At 42.3% G+C, this 23606-nt stretch overlaps 1 protein-coding gene across 1 annotated transcript in view; it reads right to left on the bottom strand.

The window, feature by feature from the left end:
• Positions 1-23606, bottom strand: part of LOC135510814 (Kv channel-interacting protein 2-like) — a 113313-nt gene that overhangs the window by 11715 nt on the left and 77992 nt on the right. The window contains exon 2 of the mRNA XM_064932067.1: positions 1089-1213. Within this exon, the coding sequence (XP_064788139.1) occupies positions 1089-1213 (125 nt within the window). The remainder of the gene's footprint in view (positions 1-1088; positions 1214-23606) is intronic.

Genomic DNA, 23606 nt, shown 5'->3' with positions numbered 1-23606 from the left:
TTGCATGCCATTAACTTAAAATTAATGTTACTATAATAATGAACACAAATTAGCTAAAGTTAAGATGTTGTGAGCTATGTGATATGGTCATTTGAACTGGCTAGCCAGCTAACTTAATGTTAGCTAGCTAGCTAACAAGCTAGACACGAACCAAAACATTGTTTAGAAAGTTGATTTTAGTTGCTGGTTTGCTAGATTGATGTGTGCTAATTTCCTTTGTGTTAATTGGTGTTAAAGTACACCAGTTAGGCTATTTTGGACCACCAGTTTGCTGATGTCATGCAACCTGTAGTTTTTGTATTTATACTTTTCATAATGACAACGAAAAGGTTGATGTGAGACGACAATAGAATGCTCATGATGTCACTGCCACAACTGTCTACAGACATGTCGATAGACGTAGTATAAACCAACCATCGTCGGTTGTTTAGTACACTACCGTACTCACTCTATTTAGAACATGGTCTCACGTGAATCCTTAAAGAGATGGGTGGGGCTAAAAGCTTAAGAGGGTGTGATCGATGCTGAATGGGTCGACAAAAAAAAAGCTCTCCAGTAGGTGTACCAAAACATTTAAGGGCCATTTTCTCTAAAGTGGGGTTACAAGATTATCAACTTTCAAAGCAGAATTATTTTCCCATTGTTCTGCAACTGTAGTGTATGATATACAATTTTCTAACTCTGAGTTTCTACTTATATCCAATGTAAAAAACATCATTTCGATTTTTGCTTCATAAGACCGTATCGAGCCGGTCGGTCACATATACTGTAACAATAAGATAACTGATATAACCAAGTTCAGAATTGCACCTTCTGTATTCTACTAATCTAATGCTGAACAGTAAATTGAGATCCCGACTGAATTAAAAAATGACTTCATGATTGAATTAGAAATTTTATCAGCGTGATTCTCTTACACATATACATGGATGAACTTCTCCTTCTCTGATTTGCCCTTAGTTTGAAAATATATATTTTACAGCGTGACTCGACTGATTGTCGGAGGTGCAATTTTCCCAACCCTCAGCCCCAGGTCTCCAGCCTTCCCAGATCCCCATCCCCTCTCTTCCCCGCACCCCCAAACTCACGTTCTTGAAGCCCCTGTAGAGAACTTGTAGTTCCTTCTTGTTGAACTTGGTCTGCTCCTGTAGTTTGTCCAGCCCCTCTGGTCGATGGCACACAGTGGACAACTCAAAGTCATCCTCTACGCTGTCTGTGGGACAGAGAGGACTGTTAGATATACCTATAGGTCAGTGCAGGCTGGTGGGAGGAGCTATAAGAGGGCAGGTTTATTGTATTGGCTGGAGTGGAATCAGTGGAACGGAGTCAAATGTGGTTTCCATATGTTTCATATTGTTCCATTAATTCCATTCCAGCCATTACAATGAGCCGTACAGTTATTGCTCCTCCCACCAGCATCCACTGCTAAAGGCTACTCCTACAGGTGCCAGCCTGGCACACCTTTTAGTTGGTACTAGTAATTATAATGGTAAAAACACAGCCAACTAAATCACTGTTAATTATGAACTGTTGAAATATCATTTCATTCATGTTAGCAGATATTAGCTTTACTAAAACATACCGTTAGATGATAAATCTCTACATTTACATTGTATTGCAATTCCCCAAAACTGAAGTGCACAAAGAAAGACAGGTAGTCGTCAAGTCGTCAATAGAAAACAAAAACATATCAACATCACACTGTGAGATTCCTGAATGTCTATGGAGAAGTTAATTTAGTAACCCGATGTGCTCATTGATGATAACTTTCAGTGAAAGTAGTGGTAAACCATCGAAACATCAGTGAAATGACAAAAGCCCTCAGATCTTTAGGCAATATGATAATATGGTACTCACACTCCATCTCTCCCTCCCCACCCATCTCTCTCCACTCATCCCTCTCTTCCAACCTTATTACACACACAGTCAGCTGAAGACAATCATGCCTCACTCTCTCCTCTTATCCCAAGATGCAAAGCAGGGCTGACTGTCTGTCCGCATCTCACTTCTCACCTTTAGACATACATCAGTCACTCACCATACCAGACAAAAATACTGTAAAATACCTCCAGAACACACGGTTCAATAATACTGAGATATATCCAGATATATTGTATACAGTGTGTGTGTGTGTGAGAGAGAGAGAGAGAGAGAGAGAGAGAGAGAGGTGTGTGTGTATGTGTCTGTGTCTGTATCTGTGTGTAAGCATGCACATGTGTGTGTGTGCCGTGTGTGTGCCATGTGTGTGTGTGTGTGTGTGCCATGTGTGTGTGTTTGTGTGTGTGTGCACGCGTGCGCGAGTGTGTGTGTGTGTGTGTGTAAGAGTAAGATTGCGTGTGTGTGCATTTGCGGGCCCATGTGTGTATGTGTGTGTAGGGAGAGTGAAGAGTAAAGAGTCACTTGCATTGACTGACTGAGGCGGCAACAGAAGGCGTGCAGCAGGGTAGCAGCTTGAGGAATCTCTGCTTTATAGTCTTTTTACTTTTGATGGTGGGAGTGTTACCTGTAATCACCAACCATAGCAGAGGTTAGACATAGAGCACACACAGACACACAAAGAAAGAAAAACTCACAGACGCAGGCCTGACATGCACACCCACAACCATGCACACACACACACACACACACACACACACACACACACACAGCATAAGCAACATGCAACTCATTAAAGCATGCACAGCAGTTTCCCATAGTAAGGGCAACGGTTCGGTTTGCTGACCTGGCTTTTCTAGGACGGGCGTGTCCGTCCATTTCAGCTGATAGCTTACATCACCATACACAGACCTCTACGGGTGAGTCATTGGCAAACACAAAGAAATAATTAACACTCAGTATGAAGCCATAATTATCTTCAGTCTGAATGGACTACAGGAAACTGAGGGAAGGGCAAAAGGGTTCTTATGAGTTAAAAATCCACATTTACGTGACCTTTTCAAAGATTTCTAGGAATCAATGCAACGCAATTTCTAGGCAATTCCTAGACTACCAGTACAATAGTTTTTGATAGACATAATGCCTCCTAGAGAATAGCCATATGGTTAGCCTGTTGAGCTCAAGCCCAACTCTCTACTCAGAGAGTTGGCGTTTTCAAAGTCTGAGACAGTGGCCTCCCTTCAGGGAACATCAAGACAATAATTTCCATTATATACATGTATATATACATGACATTTTGTTTTAAAATATATAGTTGCAATGAAACTGTTAGAAAACAACTTTTATTTTAGATTTTTTTGGACACAACTTAATGAACATGCAACATACTTTAAATCAATAAAAGTGCTTTCAAAATATACAGTTAATTCAGTCTAAAATCATTTAGTTGTTTATTTCACAAAGTATGTCATTGCCCTTTTAAAACGCTGTTGCCCCTTTAAGAGCTCTGCGATAAATTCTGGTTGTATGCATTTTTTTAACGATGCCATGCAAGCAATTTTAGTAATTGTGAAATAAAGGTGGTAGCACTGGAAAGCTGGAATACCCCTCATTTTAAATGGAGCCACCAAACTGCTTTAAAATGTGTGCTTTAAAATTGTAACTAGAAACAGGTCTAATATTTATTCATTATTAGAGAACCGAATACAGTTATGCTGAATCCCAAACCAGTCACTTCCCCTCGGCCCTACATTTGCACGTTCACACACAGCCCCGCCATATGTGCGTGTCCAAAAGCTGAGGGCGTAAAAATGATCAAGGGTGTAGGGGCTAATTAGAACCTCCATAGCCTATTCGACCAAGCCAGCAAGGCTGCAGGCTCCAGAGAAAAGTGGTATCCCAACAAGCACCGCAAAATGTTTGGAGTTTGTGCAATTTCATACAGAAGAATGGAGAGGTGGGCGTAATTCTATGACGTGTGTTTGTTTGTGTCTGATTTTGAGGTTTGACACATAAAACAAATTAAATAACCCCCAAAATAAATGTTTAACTGTTAATGAGGTTAATATCTTGTGTAATTTAAATGTGGAACATCAATTACAACATTCACAGGTTGGGTAGGTTACTTTCTAAATGTAATCCATTACAGTAACTAGTAACCCCCTGGTGAGGCGCGCCTCACACTTTGAAAACATCTGTGTTAGATCAACATTCAGCAGGAACTTAATCAAACGACTCAAACCCAACCAGTCCTCACATTTGAACAGATCAGAATTCAACCACGAGAACTCATCCATCAGAATTCGTCCACCAGAACTCCAAAGTCATCCATCAGAACTCCAGGACTCATCCTTCAGAAGTCATTCATCAGAACTCATCCACCAGAAATCAGCTCATGTTACTCACTACGCACCCTCAACCCACTGACCACACAAAGAGCACAAGTACAACCCAAGTTGGAACCAAGAATAATCACAGTGCAATTCGAAGACACACTCAGTAAGAAACAGACCTGGTACTGTCAGAGCGAAGTCATACTGTATCCCTGTGTGTTCTAAAGTTTAAGGCAGAGAGAAGAAGTGAGCACCTGCATCTCCGAAATAACAGCAACTTCACTACTTCTAGTAGATCTCCAGATGTCGGAGGGATGAAGGCCATAATAAAGACCAGTATTGTATGACCTGTAACTATATACCAATACATTAACACACCTCTGAATGAACACACGCATGCGCACACACACAGACACACAGGTTGACACAATCCCTATTATGTACTAAGGACAAGCTGTTGATCTGCTGACCGTGTCACTCCCTTTCTTCCCCATATGCTTTCTGTCCCACCCCCTTCAGGTATGCTGCCAAAATAGGCAGTACGAGGTTAGAGATTGGAGCTATAGGTACTGACACACACCCACCCCCACACATACACAGAGAGTAGCCTTGGGAGACGGGATGGAGTGTGTGTGTGTTGATCTGGCCCACGCAAGGACATAAAGCCATTATGGCCACCAGGGCTGAGTCAATCACACACTGCTCTATCCCGAGCCAAAATGCATGCACACACACACACACACACACACACACACACACACACACACAGGGTGAAATTCTCTACATATATATATTTTTTAATCAAACATTTTTTTGAGGGGAGATCAGCTTTAACATTGCAGATAGATTGAAGCTTCCATCAACGTAATTGTCTGCATCATTTCCATCATTTCCAATCCCCCATATATATATACGCTGTACATATACACATACTGTACCAGTCAAACGTTTGGACACACCTAATACTCATTTAATGTTTTTTCTTTATTTTAAACTGTTGTTTTTTACCTTGTAGAATAATAGTAAAGACATCAAAACTATAACACATATTGAATCATGTAGTAACCAAACATTTTTATTTTATATTTGAGATTCTTTAAATTTGCTACCCTTTTCCTTGATGACAGCTTTGCACACACTTGGCATTCTCTCAACCAGCTTCATGAGGTAGTCACCTGGAATGCATTTCAATTAACAGATGTGCCATGTTAAAAGTGAATTTGTGGAATTTACAGTATACAGAAGATGGTCTTTTACCAAATAGAACTAAGCCCATATTATGGCAAGAGCAGCCCAAATAAGCAAAGAGAACAGACAGTCCATCATTACTTTAAGACACAAAGGTCAGTCAATCTGAAAAATGTCAAGAACTTTGAAAGTTTCTTCAAGTGCACTAGCAAAACCATCAAGCGCTATGATAAAACTGGCTATCATGAGGACCGCCACAGGAAATGAAGACACTAAGTTACCACCACTGCAGAGGATACGTTCATTAGAGTTAACTGCATCTCAGATTGCAGCCCAAATAAATGCTTCAGAGCTCAAGTAACAGACACATCTCAACATCAATTGTTCAGAGGAGACTGTGTGAATCAGGTCCTCATGCTCGAATTGCTTTGATCTCTGTAAGGCAGGGTTTCCACATACAAACAACACACCACCAGTCCAAGTGAAGGGTTAAGCTGGTTTATTATTATCAGATTTTGGCAATGATCCTGATATACCAAACTAAAAAAAAACAGTAAACACTTCATCACCAGTGGAAGGTCCTCCAATCTTGGTCTTTGGGGGTAAAATCCGTGTTTAAAAATCATCAGTCCCTATCTTCCGGTAAACCTCCTTCTCCACTGTACACTCTGTCTCCCCAATAACCATATTACTCCTTCACCTACTGGGGTCAAAGAAAAGACAAAGGAAGGAATTCCAGGGCGCGGTTAAGTAGAGGCCCTGATTGGTTTCACCTGTCTGCAGTTTGCTTCTGATTACAACTGGAGACAGGTGTGGTTGTTCTGCTGCAGTCTAGAAGGTTCCCCATGAGCTGTCCATGGTCCTACCTCTGGGGAATACTTCTCATTGCTTTCCATGGTCCTGGCAGCCAGAAAACAAAGAAACCTGTCAGGCACATACCGTCCGTCCATCCACCACACAACCCCTGAAACCGCTACAATACGTACACATACGTATGAAATAAATATACATAAACTCCGCAAAAAAAGTAATGTCCTCTTACTGTCAACTGCGTTTATTTTTCAGCAAACTTAACATGTGTAAATATAATATTTGTATGAACATAACAAGATTCAACAACTGAGACATATGACTAACAGAAATGGAATAATGTGTCCCTGAACAAAGGGGGGGGGCCCTGCAAATTCCCAAACATTTCTGGGGGGAATGGCCCAAGCCCTCACCCTCCGATCCAAAAGGTCCCAGACCTGCTCAATGGGATTGAGATCTGGGCTCTTCGCTGGCCATGGCAGAACCCTGACATTCCTGTCTTGCAGGAAATCACACACAGAACAAACAGTATGGCTGGTGGCATTGTCATGCTGGAGGGTCATGTCAGGATGAGCCTGCAGGAAGGGTACCACATAAGGGAGGAGGATGTCTTCCCTGTCTTCCCTGTAACGCACAGCGTTGAGATTGCCTGCAATGACAACAAGCTCAGTCCGATGATGCTGTGACACACTGCCCCAGACCATGATGGACCCTCCACCTCCAAATCGATCGCGCTCCAGAGCACAGGCCTCATCCGCTCATCCTTCGACTATAAATGCAAATCTGACCATCATCCCGGGTGAGACAAAACTGCGATTCGTCAGTGAAGAGCACTTTTTGCCAGTCCTGTCTGGTCCAGCGACGGTGGGTTTGCATCCATAGGCGACGTTGTTGCCAATGACAACAGGCCTTACAACAGGCCTACAAGCCCTCAGTCCAGCCTCTCTCAGCCTATTGCATATATTCTGAGCACTGATGGAGGGATTTTGCGTTCCTGGTGTAACTCGGGCAGTTGTTGTTGCCATCCTGTACCTGTCCCGCAGGTGTGATATTCGATGTACCGATCCTGAGCAGGTGTTGTTACACGTGGTCTGCCACTGCGAGGACGATCAGCTGTCCATCCTGTCTCCCTGTAGCGCTGTCTTAGGCGTCTCACAGTACGGACATTGCAATTTATTGCCCTGTCCACATCTGCAGTCCTCATGCCTCCTTGCAGTATGCTTAAGGCACGTTCACGCAGATGAGCAGGGACCCTAGGCATCTTTCTTTTGGTGTCAGTAGATAGAGAGTCAGTAGTCAGTAGAAAGGCCTCTTTAGTGTCCTAGGTTTTCATAACGGTGACCTTAAACACACACACCTTTTAAAAATATATTTTCCTTTATTATTTTCCACTAACCCTACCACCCCTCCCCTAATTGGAGTAAACGAATGAACAACAACATTTAGGCTTCTACCTCCAGCTTATACATACTGTATACATGTTTTGGACACAATCTACTTAACTATGGTTATCTTTTGTTTGTTTTTACTCCTATCCTACTCCCATCTATTTCTGAAGACCATCCAGTTAGATTTCTATTTACCATATATTTTTAAGTGTGCTGGGATGGTTGTATCCCCCATATATGTATATATACAGTGGGGAGAACAATTATTTGATACACTGCCGATTTTGCAGGTTTTACTACTTACAAAGCATGTAGAGGTCTGTCATTTTTTATCATAGGTACACTTCAACTGTGAGAGACGGAATCTAAAACAAAAATACAGATAATCACATTGTATGATTTTTAAGTAATAATTCCTTTTTAAAGAATTCATTTTCCGCCTCTTCCATTTTTGAAGTAATGCTGCAATTAGTTGGTTGTCATTTTTGGTAGAGCAGACACTTCCTTATATTGTTAGCTGCATGTGTGGCATAACTCCACCAGTCCTATTTATGATATCATTTACAAAGACTATAACTTTATTTTTATAATGTTCTTTTTTTAATCAAATAGTATATTTGAGTTTAACCACATTATTTGTTGTATTATTTTTCTGTCTTTTCTGGTGGATTAAATAAAAATGGCACCCAACTTTTAAAACAGTTTGTTTTAAAAATAGTAATATTTTGGAGATTATTTCATTTTCAATTAACCAAAAGTCACAAGTTTTAATCTGAATAAAGGGAAGATGGTCAATCTTGAACATGGGGATGAGACATTCTTACTAATCTGCTAAAGAACCAGTTCGGATTTAAGTATAACATTTGTTTGACTGAGTCCTTAAGTTTTTGCCTAACGAATTCATATTCCTTGCATAAATAGGACCATTTCATTTTGTCTGGCTTGCCATTCCAAATAAAATTGAATATTTGGGTGATGGTTGCTGATAATGGGCCTCTGTACGCCTATGTAGATATTCCATAAAACAATCAGCTGTTTCCAGCTACAATCGTCATTTACAACATTAACAATGTTTACACTGGATTTCTGATCAATTTGATGTTATTTCAGTAGACAAAACAAATGTGCTTTTCTTTCAAAAACAAGGAGATTTCTAAGTTATCCCAAACTTTTGAACGGTAGTGCACATTCCAATTACAAGGACAAGCAATTGATGACATTAACCTTAACATCTCAAATTAACGAATGTCCGGAAAGCAATTGTTTTGTGTCGTTTCAGCTAGCTCTGCCTTGTGTTCCCTCGAAGGCACCTTTACACAAACCATGTTTTGGAAAAACGTGTCTACTATTACTGTAATCCATGGCCAACTAACCATCTAGGAATCTGTCCATTAGTAATATAAACTATAGACAGCTCATTAGGCACAGAGAAGAGTGAGAGAGGAAAAATAGATGTAGACACAAGCTAGGTCATCCAATTGGTGACATATTTTCATGCAAATTTTCTCAAATCTGCATAAAAAAACACATTTTCCCACCAGAGATGTGTTTCTATCAAACTGACTCGTGGCAGATAAAAGGCTGTGCGTGACGACGTAGTGCACATAAAAATACTTTTTTTGCGAAAAGTTAAATGGGGTTTCATCGCATTTTCAACTCTACTGATTGTTTTCTCATAAAAAAATGTGGGTTATATAGTGAGTGTGCCCACTCTGAAATTGGAAAGTGCGCTCTAGCCAACAGCGCTATCTTCTCACTGTTAGCTAAGAGCACACGTATAGCTTATATATGAAGAGATTATTATTATTGACAAAAGAGCGCAATTATTTTTAGTTGTCAAACTTCAGCCATTCATCGATTATCATGTCTTATGACATAAGACCCACGATAGTTATTGGAAAGGAGCGTCAAACTCGTCACCTTGCACTTTCACCACCCTGTGAAGTTCCTCATAATTGATTTAATCTGTAGCCTAATAATCTTCATGCTTTCCTGATGAGTCATAGTGGGAGGACCACACAACATGTCGTTTACTTCAATATGATGATTAATATATCAATATTTGCACATAAAATCATTTCCATCAATGTTTCTCACGTAATTAATTTTCCAGAGACAAAAAGATCCCACCTTGTATAGAGTATTTTGTTTAGTCGACATTTGGAAAATGTACCGAAAAATGTAAGCACGCTCGATTTGACACCCAATGACCTGAATTACAGCTATTAAAGTCCATTTATCAGACAGATTAAGGATTGAGTCTTCTTGCCATACATAGACATCTCTCCCACACCCTAACCCTCTCCCTAACCTCAAGCCCCTCTGTACCCAGCCCATAACCTTGCCTCTTCTCCTACCCCTACCCCTATCCCTGTCCCTAACCCCCCCACCCTTCCTGTCCTTTAACTATATCTGTCCCCTGTTTCATACCCAGCCCTCAGCCCCCTGTATCTTACCTCCGGAGGAGAAATCGATGAGCCCCAGGAAGTGCATCAGTTTGAGGGAGCTACAGACCACCAGGAGTATCCCCACTGTCTGCAACCCCTCCATCTCCCACACCTCACGGAAAAACATCAACTGCATCTTGACAAACTGTCCCAGAGAGGGAGAGATCTCTCCTTTCCCTCTATCTTTCTCTCGTTCTCTCTGTCTATCCGTGTCAATCCAAGAGAGCCCCCCTTAGCTCAGAACCCCTCCGGTCCCCCAGTCGCATTTATATCACTCTGTCCACCTGTTCTCTCTCTCTTGTTCAGTCTCCCACTATCTGCCAGTAAAAAGTCATGGCACGTCCACTAAGGTCAGAAGTGACGACGATGTTGAGACAAACTCCCTCTATCCCCTCTCTCCTGTCTGTGGTAGGTTGTATTGACAGTATAGAGTTGACTGTCCGTAGTAGCTGCCCTGTCAAGAACAGCTCACAGGTGGTTGTTAGTCAAAGCCTTGATGCCTCAGAAGGCACAGAGAAGGTTCTCCGTAACTCAGCCGTCCTCCGATTGGACCTGTCAGCCAGCCTCGTCAACTATCATCAATCGTCCGTAAGTCCAGATAACAATTGTTAAAAGTTAGACGAACACTCCAACGCCATTAACCAGAGTCGAGAGGTGATTATAGTCCACTGTAGTTCTAAGGTATATCTAAGGTTTATTATTTTACTCTCACTCCTATTCGTCTACCTATAACCGTTTATTTCTGTCATTCTGTTTGTTTCCCTTCCCTCCCTCTCTCCATCCCCTCCTGCTCAGTCCCTCCTAGTGTGTAATTGGGCAAGTGGCATGAGTTTGGATAGAGGTAAGAAAGAGCTAGCAGAGAAGGATGAAAGAAGGAGGAGAGCTGGGAGAAGGGGAGAGAGGGAGGACAGAAGAAGGAGGAGAGGGGAAGAGGGAGGAGAGAAGAGACAGGATAGCGGACTCGGGAGAGGAGAGGAGGGAAGGAAAGCAGAGAGATCACTTCAGAAATGGCGTGAGTCTGTGAGGAAAGGGGTGGAATGGGGGAGTGAGGAGAGAGACCGACATGCATTTGAGACTGGCGTGACGCTGGCAGCAGTGGGAAAACTCACGGATATGGCTCTCTTTACTATGGGTGCTTCCCTTTCACCTACACAAACACACATACACACTTGCAGGCCTGTAGTGTGTGTCATTGAGTGAAATCTGACTCCAGGTGTATCATGTCTTTGTGCCAGTAAGATGCCAGGCCTCAGATTGTTTAGCTTGGCACCTGATACACGGATGCAGTAATAACACCACAACACCCAACTAACCAAAAAACTGTCACCAAACCAACAGTTAACCAGAATGACATACCAACCACAGTGTACCTTACCCATCCAAACTAAGCAGAGACTGACAAACTAACCACAGTTAAACTAAACAGTCAAGATAGAGTAAGTGGCCAAAACTAAAAACCAAACCAATCCAACCAACACCAAATGACTCAACTAACCAGGAAATCTATTGCTGTACGCTGAATCCTAAAACAAAGGTGTCCGACTTTACAGCAGAAAGAGAAGGATATTATGTCACAACCGTTTAGATACACAATATGGGACACTATCTACAAGTGGAAATACAATCTCAATGAGAGCGATGGAACTGAGGAGGAAGAGTAAAAATGTACAAGGGATAAGATGGAAAGTGGTTTGCGGGACAGGGGTGTGTGTGCGTGGGTGTGTGTATGTGCATTTGTGTGCGTGTGTGAGTGTTCTCAATGCATTTACAATAATAATAAGGGACCAGATGAAAAAAGGGGGAAATAGAGGGGGGAAACAGAGAGTTGAGAAAGGGGGTAGAAGAGTAAGGAGGACTGGTCTGCCAGCTCAGTGATTAATGCTCCACAGGTTGTATTGGAACTAAGCTCCTCAGCAACAGCACCTAGTGACCACTTAACACTCAGCCACACCAACAAGCAACTGAGGGCTCCAAGATTCAGTCCTTGCTAAATCAGATAACCTTGGCCAACACACACACACACACACACACACACACACACACACACACACACACACACACACACACACACACACACACACACACACACACACACACACACACACACCTGCCACTCAACTGTCTGTTTTCCCTTTGCATAACAGTTGAATGAAATGGCACTAATGTGCTGCTGATGTTTTACAGTTGTTTGTTTGTGATGTTTATCATGTCACTGTTAAGCCAAAAGCAATTTTCTACGTTGATTTTTATTTAGATCTTTTGAAACTGATTTGCCTTCATACTGCAAACTTCTATGCTCAGACCGATAAAAGATCATGTCCGATAATTCAGAGAATGATTTTCTATGTCTTGATTGCGTGCGTGTGCTTATGTGTTCATGTGTTTGTGTGTGTGTGTGTCCTGATATGCTCGTGGAAGGATCTCCTCGATTTCACTGCAATTACAGAAAACCTCAAATAAAATTAGCTGGCTGACTGTCGGTTAGTACACAGCCTTAGAGACATGCTTGAAATAGCTTCCATCCAATGTTATGCTGACACACGCACACACTCCAACAACACACACACACACACACACACACACACACACACACAGACAGACAGCCCTATTGGAGAGCAAACAGTGTGATGTCTTAAGCTAATCAGCCAGACTATGTATTAGTTATGATGAGGGATACTTAGCCTGCAGCCAGCCAGACAGAATAATTGAAACACCTCCAGATTTAGACTTCTATCTGTGCAATTATCCCTCTCAAAGATAATAAGCTAATTAAAATGTCTAGTTGTGTGTGTGTGTGTGTGTGTGTGTGTGTGTGTGTGTGTGTGTGTTTGTGCACACGTGTGTGTGTGTATAGGTGAGAGACAGAGAGGGACATTGACGAACGGTGCTCAAAATACAGTAATGAGTTCCAAATTACTGTAAATGAATGGCGAGATCAATTTCCATAGATCATTAGCTTTCGGAAGGTATTTTTAAATAGGGATCTAGGACAAAATAGATGAATTACATTAACTCGGCCCTTTAGGCATGAACTACATAAACTGACAAATCTGATAACAAAGTAGGAAAAATCTTCACTGTATTCATAACAGAAACATGCACCACACGCGCGCACACACAGGCACAGAGGCACTCGGCTGGCAGCGTTGAAAAATCTGCTTTGAGGATGTTCTGCCTTTTTAGAGTCACATAATCAAAGTTGTGTCAAAGTCTTCTTTCTTTGGCAAAATTCAACATTGACTGGGGAATTCTTCTGATCAAATGATGTTCTTTGTTGCTCACGCAATTTTAATTGTGCATAATACATTTGCCATGACAATCAATAACGAATTCATGATTGGAATCCACTAATCCTCCACAAGAGGGCAGCGTTGTGTAAATCAAATGGAGCATTGTCATTAACATTTGTATGCAACAGTGATTTGTCAGTCTAACTTCTACCTCGTTTTTTTCCCTGCCTGACTGCCTGCCTGTCTGACTGCATCTCTGGCTGCCTGCCTGTCTGTCTCTTCTCTCCCTTTCTGGAACTGTCCTTCATTCAGATTATGACTGCACAGACAAACTGGGAAGACAATGAAGGATCAGAGGCTATAAAAAACCATATGCACGCACGTAGGCACACAGACACACAGGCACGCTCGTACAGCACAGTACAGCACAGTATGGCGCCTGGCTTATACTTAAACAATTTCTTTGTGCTATGTTGGTGTAAACATCATTATCATCAACATCTTAACCGTTATCTATAGCAGTGTTGTATAAAAATCAGCAGTAACTATGATACAGTCTGAAGTGGTGAAGTCAATTGAGGTCAGATCATGTCTGTAAAGCACTCCTCCCTTTCATCGCTCTCCTCACTTCCAAGTGTGCGTGTGTGTTTATATATGTTTGTGTGTTTGCATATACGTGTGTGTGCATTTATATATATATATATGTGTGTGTGCACGTGTGTGTGTGTGTCATGCTGCTGGTAACTCCTTCTAAATTGTTTTTGTATAGCGTTCAACACTTCCTTAATGTGGTTACCATCTTTGACCAATCAGAATCACCCAGCTGGCCAGCTGTGCCTGCCCCCTGACCCAAGGCCAGGAAGACCACATGGAATCCAACAATCATAAAGCAATCAGTTACTCAGATACCATCATAATCATGAATATAAATCATGTCACATTAAAATGTATCAGCAAAATAGAGTTGGGTGGAAAAATACACATCTTCTTAGAAAGAAAAAACTGTCCTCAAAACAGTTGCTGGAAATGACATATGGCGAGTGAGACCCCAAGCAATACAACATCATAAAACAATAAGCTAATTAGATAACATAAACACTGCAAATGCCAACTGCCAGAATCCTCCAACCCATTTCAAGTCAGCAAATTGAAGTCTTGCTCTAAATTGAATTGAGTAACACAACCTTGGTCTCAGAGAGAACACAATACAACACTTTATTAGACTCAATTATTAATAAAAAAGTATGTAGTTAAATCATATACAGTAGCTCTGACACCTAAGACCTTAAGCTATTAAAAATATATATATACTACATATACAGATGAAGTCGGAAGTTTACATACACCTTAGCCAAATACATTTAAACTAAGTTTTTCACAATTCCTGACATTTAATAATTTAATAAAAATTCCCTGTCTTTGGTCAGTTAGGATCACCAATTTATTTTAAGAAAGTGAAATGTCAGATTAATAGTAGAGAGAATGATTTGTTTCAGCATTTATTTATTTCATCACATTCCCAGTGGGTCAGAAGTTTACATACACTCAATTCGTTTTTGGTAGCATTGCCTTTAAATTGTTATATATACACACATACACTGCTCAAAAAAATGAAGGGAACACTTAAACAACACAATGTAACTCCAAGTCAATCACACTTCTGTGAAATCAAACAGTCCACTTAGGAAGCAACACTGATTGACAATAAATTTCACATGCTGTTGTGCAAATGGAATAGACAACAAGTGGAAATTATAGGCAATTATCAAGACACCCCCAATAAAAAGTGGTTCTGCTGGTGGTGACCACAGACCACTTCTCAGTTCCTATGCTTCCTGGCTGATGTTTTGGTCACTTTTGAATGCTGGCGGTGCTTTCACGCTAGTGGTAGCATGAGACGGAGTCTACAACCCACACAAGTGGCTCAGGTAGTGCAGCTCATCCAGGATGGCACATCAATGCGAGCTGTGGCAAGAAGGTTTGCTGTGTCTAGCGTAGTGTCCAGAACATGGAGGTTCTACTAGGAGACAGGCCAGTACATCAGGAGATGTGGATGTTACGAATCCCTTTTGGCCCGACAGTCTTGGGGGGATGGTAATGAGACCCGTAATATATAACTCATGCAATTTATAATAGTGGAAAGTAAAAGTGTGAACGAAATAATCACGACAACTGAAATCTACCGTCAAACTCAGGGTTTATAAATAAACACACAGTAATGGGGGGAGCAGGAAAAGGGGCTGAGCTGGACCCAAGGAAAGAAATAATAATATTCAAAACCACCCCTGGGCTAGACTAGCCTACTTTAACAACAGCTAACTAACTAACCAAAAATACAGTGGGTGGTCCACCCAGTTCGAACTAGTGTTTTTAACAAAGTTTACCTACGGGTAGTGTATGCCCATGGGCGACTGTCTTGGTTCCCCCTTTTCCCACCAGCAAACAAACAAACACCATAATCAAAAACAATACTCACAGGTGAGGACAAAGTGATATGGAGGTGCTCAAACAAAAGATAGGTCAATACACAAAGAGCGAGTGAAACAGAGAGACCTACAGACATGGCATTTATAGAGAGATTGAGCTCTAGAGCAAACAACTGACAGGGTTTTTAAACCAAGGGAAAGGAACTGTGATTGGGTAGGAAACAGGAGGAGGTGTGTCTTCTGATTGATGATTGATTGGTGACTGATTGGGGAGTGATGATTTTCACCTGTGAGGGGAGAAGGAGAGAAAAGAACACAGGATACACACACACAGGATACCTGTATCCATAACAGTGGAGGAGGCCGTAGGAGGGCAACAACCCAGCAGCAGGACCGCTACCTCCGCCTTTGTGCAAGGAGGAGCAGGAGGATCACTGCCAGAGCCCTGCAAAATGACCTCCAGTAGGCCACAAATGTGCATGTGTCTGCTCAAACGGTCAGAAACAGGGTGGTATGAGGGCCCAACGTCCACAGGTGAGGGTTGTGCTTACAGCCCAACACCGTGCAGGACGTTTGGCATTTGCCAGAGAACACCAAGATTGGCAAATTTGCCACTGGCGCCCTGTGCTCTTCACAGATGAAAGCAGGTTCACACTGAGCACATGACAGACGTGACAGAGTCTGGAGACGCCGTGGAGAACGTTCTGCTGCCTGCAACATCCTCCAGCATGACCGGTTTGGCGGTGGGTCAGTCATGGTGTGGGGTGGCATTTCTTTGGGGGGCCGCACAGCCATCCATGTGCTCGCCAAAGGTAGCCTGACTACCATTAGGTACCGAGATGAGATCCTCAGACCCCTTGTGAGACCATATGCTGGTGCGGTTGGCCCAGGGTTCTTCCTAATGCAAGACAAAGCTCGACCTCATGTGGCTGGAGTGTGTCAGCAGTTCCTGCAAGAGGAAGGCATTGATGCTATGGACTGGCCCGCCCGTTCCCCAGACCTGAATCTAATTGAGCACGTCTCTCTCCATCCACCAACGCCACGTTGCACCACTGACTGTCCAGGAGTTGGCGGATGCTTTAGTCCAGGTCTGGGAGGAGATCCCTCAGGAGACCATCTGCCACCTCATCAGGAGCATGCCCAGGCGTTGTAGGGAGGTCATACAGGCACGTGGAGGCCACACACACTACTGAGCCTCATTTTGACTTGTTTTAAGGACATTACATCAAAGTTGGATCAGCCTGTAGTGTGGTTTTCCACTTTAATTTTGATTTTGACTCCAAATCCAGACTTCCATGGGTTGATAAATTTGATTTCCATTGATAATATTTGTGTGATTTTGTTGTCAGCACATTCAACTATGTAAAGAAAAAATGATTTAATAAGAATATTTCATTCATTCAGATCTAGGATGTGTTATTTTAGTGTTCTCTTTATTTTTTTGAGCAGTGTATATACTGTACCAGTGAAAAGTTTGGACACACCTACTCATTCAAGGGTTTTTCTGAATTTTTTCTATTTTCTACATTGTATAATAATAGTGAAGACATCAAAACTATGAAATAACACATGGAATCATGTAGTAACCAAAAAAGGGTTTAACAAATCAAGAACTTTCTCCAAGTGCAGTCACAAAAATCATCAAGCGCTATGATGAAACTGGCTCTCATGAGGTCCGCCGCAGGAAAGGAAGACCTAGAGTTACCTCTGCTGCAAAGCATAGGTTCATTAGAGTTACCAGCCTCAAAAATTGGAGCCCAAATAAATGCTTGACAGAGTTCAAGTAACAGACACATCTCAACATCAACTGTTTAGAGGAGACTGCGTGAATCAGGCCTTCATGGTCAAATTGCTGCACAGAAGCCACCACTAAAGGACACCAATGAGAAGAAGAGACTTGCTTAGGCCAAGAAACCTGAGCAATGGACATGAGACTGGTGGAAATGTCCTTTGGTCTGATGAGTCCAAATTTGAGAGTTTTGGTTTTAACCACTGTGTCTTTGTGAGACGGCGAGTAGCTGAACGGATGATCTGAGTGGTTCCCACTGCGAAGCATGGATGTGGAGGTGTGATGGTGTGGGGGTGCTTTGCTGGTGGCACTGTCTCTGATTTATATATAATTCATGGCACACTTAACCAGCATGGCTACCACAGCATTCTGCAGCGATGTGCCATCCCATCTGGTTTGCTCTTAGTGGGACTATGATTTGTTTTACAACAGAACAATGACCCAACACACCCCCCAACACACCTCCCGGCTGTGTAAGTGCTCTTTGACCTAGAAGGAGAGTGATGGAGTGAGGCATCAGATGACCTGACCTCAACAATCACCCGACCACAACCCAATTGAGATGGTTTGGAATGAGTTGGACAGACACAGCAGGGGTTCAAACTGTAGAACCCAGTTCCTACATTTGAATATAAACATGGATTTGATCAAAAAACGATGCTATGTTTTTTCTCTGGGACCCTCAGGATGACAAATCAGAGCAAGATTACTGAATGTAAGTACATTATTTACCTTCAGAGGTGAATGTCTCAAACCAGTTGCCGTGATAAAAGGCAACTGGTTTGATACATTCATACATACATTGTTGTTATGTACTCTCCTCAAATAGCATGGTATTTTTTTCACTGTAATAGCTACAGTGAAAGTTAGATTAACATTCTTGTTAATCTTTCTCCAGCTGTCAGTTACAACGTCATTCTAGTCACATTAGCGCACATTAGCAACAACCATCCCGGGTATTGGGACACTGATCCTGTAGATATCAGAGAACACACTAAAAACATAAAGCAAGTACTTCTTTGTACTTTGAGGCGCTATGCCCTTTTAGGGCTTTTAAGTTCCTCCTCCTCCCTAATGTAGCAAAAATGTGTGGATTAAGTCATTATAAATGCATTGGAGAAAGACTGCCACTTCAATACTGTGGTCAGTGGTCAGTCTGATGTCCTCCCAGCTTCTCAGTCCCTATCCCTTGCATAGAGCCCATCTTCACTCTCACAAAAAAATTGGATCTTAACTATAATGGCAAACAAGGAATAGTAATAACTCTCCTAATTTGTCCAGAACTCTTATTCATAAATAAAATTACATTGTCGTATAAATAAATCCTTCTTTCCCAAGACAAGCTCCCAGTTTTCCTCACCCCTTTACCCCCCCCCCTCAAGGCAAGCTTGTCCCACCCTCCCACCCTTGCCCACCCAAGTCAAACCCCCCATGTTTTGCCTCCCTCCCCTCTTCTCAGACACATTTACACCCATTCATACGTCAACTTACTCGTTCATTCTCCTTCATCCACATACAACATAAACCAACATAAACCATATACAGTATGTCACAAAAGTGAGTACACCCCTCATATTTTTGTAAATATTTTAGTATATCTTTTCATGTGACAACACTGAAGAAATGACACTTTGCTACAATGTAAAAGTAGTAAGTGTACAGCTTGTATAACAGTGTACATGTGCTGTCCCCTCACTGCCTTAACCCTCTTGGGCTTGGAGTTCACCAGAGCTTCACAGGTGGCCACTGGAGTCCTCTTCCACTCCTCCATGACGACATCATGGAGCTGGTGAATGTTAGAGACCTTGCACTCCTCCACCTTCCGTTTGAGGATGCCCCACAGGTGCTCAATAGGGTTTAGGTCTGGAGACATGCTTGGCCAGTCCATCACCTTTACCCTTAGCTTCTTTAGCAAGGCAGTGGTCGTCTTGGAGGTGTGTTTAGGGTCGTTATCATGTTGGAATACTGCCCTGCGGCCCAGTCTCCGAAGGGAGGGGATCATGCTCTGCTTCAGTATGTCACAGTACATGTTGGCATTCATGGTTCCCTCAATGAACTGTAGCTCCCCAGTGACGGCAGCACTCATGCAGCCCCAGACCATGACACTCCCACCACCATGCTTGACTGTTGGCAAGACACGCTTGTCTTTGTACTCCTCACCTGGTTGCCACCATACACGCTTGACACCAGCTGAACCAAATAAGTGTATCTTGGTCTCATCAGACCACGAGACATGGTTCCAGTAATCCATGTCCTTAGTCTGCTTGTCTTCAGCAAACTGTTTGCGGGCTTTCTTGTGCATCATCTTTACAAGAGGCTTCCTTCTGGGACGACAGCCATGCAGACCAATTTGATGCAGTGTACGGCGTACGGTCTGAGCACTGACAGGCTGACCCTCCACCCTTCAACATTTACATTTTACATTTAAGTCATTTAGCAGACGCTCTTATCCAGAGCGACTTAACCTCTGCAGCAATGCTGGCAGCACTCATACATCTAGTTCCCAAAGACAACCTCTGGATATGACGCTGAGCACGTGCACTCAACTTCTTTGGTCGACCATGGTGAGGCCTGTTCTGAGTGGAACCTGTCCAGTTAAACCGCTGTATGGTCTTGGCCACCGTGCTGCAGCTCAGTTTCAGGGTCTTGGCATTCTTCTTATAGCCCAGGCCATCTTTATGTAGAGCAACAATTCTTTTTTTCAGATCCTCAGAGAGTTTTTTGCCATGTGGTGCCATGTTGAACTTCCAGTGACCTGTCAGTATGAGGGAGTGTGAGAGTGATGACACCAAGTTTAACACACCTGCTCCCCATTCACACCTGAGACCTTGTAACACTAACAAGTCACATGACACCGGGGAGGGAAAATGGCTAATTGGGCCCAATTTGGACATTTTCACCTAGAGGTGTACTCACTTTTGTTGCCAGCGGTTTAGACATTAATATCTGTGTGTTGAGTTATTTTGAGGGGACAGAAAATTGACACTGTTATACAAGCTGTACACTCACTACTTTACATTGTAGCAAAGTGTCATTTCTTCAGTGTTGTCACATGAAAAGATATACTCAAATATTTACAAAAATGTGAGGGGTATACTCACTTTTGTGATATACTGTACATCCACACACCCATTCTCTCCCATCCTCCTACACCTATTAATATTCACTCTTCTTCCCACTCACATTCATATGCACAACACTGGAGGCTGCTGTGGTCTGAGGGCTGCTGAGGCTGTTGTCTGGCTTCTACAAACGTATAACCAGGTTTGTGGGTACAAACACCCCATGTGTCCTGTTGATACATTCATGCGCCTCACACTGTTTCCCATTCTACAGACTTGGGTCAATAATGTCTAATATCTGACAGAACATTAAAGTTGTATTTACAGTTTTTTAAATATATATATATTTTTTTTACAATCGCTAGGACCCATTTCTCTATACTTAGGTCACTTTTTCAAAACTCTTCACACAGTTCTCCTAAAACTACCAAAACACTTCATACATGTCTCAAATCAACTCATTCTTCCACAACACGAGCAAAGGTTGTCACTCAACAAGCACGCTTTGTCACTCATAAAGCAATGACCTAAAAAACACTAACAACAGGTAGCATTACACAATGTTTTCTTTTGTAAAATGTCTTTACAAAACAAGAATGACACCTCTCTACTGTTTAGAATTCACTGCAGTATATGTTACAGGAATGAATCAGACATGATGCAATATGCTTCAATATGTTTTATGTTATTTTTTGGCTTTGAGTGATTCCAAAATACAGTCATTTGTGTATACACCATCTACCGATACAGGTACAGTAGCAATGCTAGTCAACCCTGTCTTCTGCATTTGACCACAGGTTCTCATCCACATCACATCTTGGGCAATACACCTAGGAAATAATATTTTGACATGCCTGGTCCATCCCTGGCAATCTTCTGCAGATATGTCCAGGCATCAAGCATTCATTGCGTCCAAGAGGGACATTTGATCATGTGGATGGTGGTCATAAACCTTCCACCTCCATGAGTAAAATAATTCCTCTATGGGGTTGAGGAATGGAAAGTAATGTGGGAGGAAAAGTGACACCATCCTGGAATGGGCTGCAAACCACTCTGTGACTGCACTGGAGTGGTGAAATGCCACATTGTCCCATACAATTACAAACGTTGGCCGATTTCGCCTCACTGCAACCCTTTCCTCAACTGGCACAACCCTTCCATAGAGGTCATCCAGGAATGGAATGAGACGCTCGGTGTTGTATGGCCCAATTAGCGGTTTGTGTAAAAGCAATATCCTCTGATGGATGTTGGCACCCCTCTGGCCCGGGACATCCACTGTGGCTCTTTTCCCAATCACATTCCTTCCTCGCCGCCGTGTTTTGGCCAAGTTGAAACCAGCCTCAACCACAAAGATGAATATGTGGGGTGTTTTCGTGGCTTCAATCTCCATGACTATATAATAAATCCACAATGCAACATAAGAGTTAGGCTATTACGTTAGTTTACATTATACCTAAAAACATGCCATTGTGTGCCTCTGCCCTGTTTGGTTTTTGTTCAAAACCAGTTCTGTATTTTATAGTCATATTACCAGGACATTGGTTTCTGAGTTGCTTGACTTGTTCAGAGTTCCCCTTAAAGGGAACAGGGTACAACTGCTTCATCCTGACTTGATGTTGTTTCAGGACTCTAGAAATAGTTGTTATGCTTACATTGTGAGTATTTCCAAATGTAATGTTGTCTACCAACACTTGTCCCGAAAATCTGTGAGTTTTATGCCATTGTTTCTGATGACCATATCAACGATTGCAGTTTCCTGCACAGCAGTGAAAGTCCCACCTCTCCCACCTGTGGGAGGTAACCATTGGGTCCTAAGCAGAAATACAAAAACAATTACACACATGTGAGTTTGGAGGCTGTGCTCAATTGACTTCTGTAATGTGCAGTTCAGTCAGATGCCTCTTGCAAATTTGAAAGACGTAGTCATTGAATGCATTTTGTGACAAATCAATGAAAAATGATCATAGTTTAGCCCACATAGACTGCTGTTGTACTCAATGTGTGAAGAGTGACCTAAGTATTGAGAAATGGGTCCTAGCAATTGTAAAAAGAAAAAGAAAACTGTAAATGAATGCCCGTGAAAGGCTTTCTCCTGCTGCATATTTGAACTGTATATGTGTGTTTGATATTTAAAGTCCCACTACTAGCCAGAGACGTCTTCTGTCTCTCTGTCTGTCCGCCCACATCGTAGAGTGGGAGGAAATGATACCAGTTTAAAAATCTACATCTAACATTAAACACTAGCAGAAAATAACGTAACAGCATTTTACCTGCAGAGTTGAAAGTCATGTTTAGGGAGATATTACTTGTAATTATAATTAATTATAGCTGACTGCAAATATACACCCCCATGTTAACAGACAAAATAGTGAAACAGTCAGATATTAAGTCATGCATTTATGCCGTAGTGAGAGTCGTGAGAGAAATCCACGAGTTAAAATAACAGCAGTCACAATGCCCAAGTGATATGCAACTAAAGAGCACCATGTATGGTGTAGATCTAGCATCCACTTATGCTAGATTACGTACACACACACACACACACACACACACCAAACCAGGTCGCTCAAGATTCTCTTCAAAATTGGATGTCCATCCACGTCCCGAGGATGTCAGGAGATCTCTTCTAAACCCACCACTAGGGGCAACGGTATACGCTATTACCATAGAGTAGGCTTGGGTTTTGCTAGGGTGTTGTGGACGGGGATGGTGGATGGGAGTAATAATTGAGCTGTAGCTACGAGGGACACATGTTCAATCACAGTGCTAGACACTCAATTTAAGTGTTTTGGTTTTAACCTTATCCCAAACCTAAACCCTTAAGGTAACCATTCTGAATTAATGCCTGAATTTAACCAGGCGCGCGGTACTTTGCCAGGAGGCTCAAACCAACTGACCGTGGCAACGCAGGGTGTCAAAGGCACCTTTGATATTTGGCAACTTCCTATACCCTCACAATTTTCCTCGGAGTACAAATAAGCAATACCTACACTTCTGCCCACTGATATTCAAGGAGTGGGAAGAGAAGGAGACTATGAGGGAGGGAGGGAGGGAGGGA

The sequence above is a fragment of the Oncorhynchus masou genome, chromosome 23 (genome assembly GCF_036934945.1).
Source record: "Oncorhynchus masou masou isolate Uvic2021 chromosome 23, UVic_Omas_1.1, whole genome shotgun sequence".
In the NCBI taxonomy this organism is placed as follows: domain Eukaryota; kingdom Metazoa; phylum Chordata; class Actinopteri; order Salmoniformes; family Salmonidae; genus Oncorhynchus; species Oncorhynchus masou.
The sequence above is the reverse complement of the archived record's forward strand: the minus strand, read 5'-3'. Positions and strand labels throughout refer to the sequence as shown.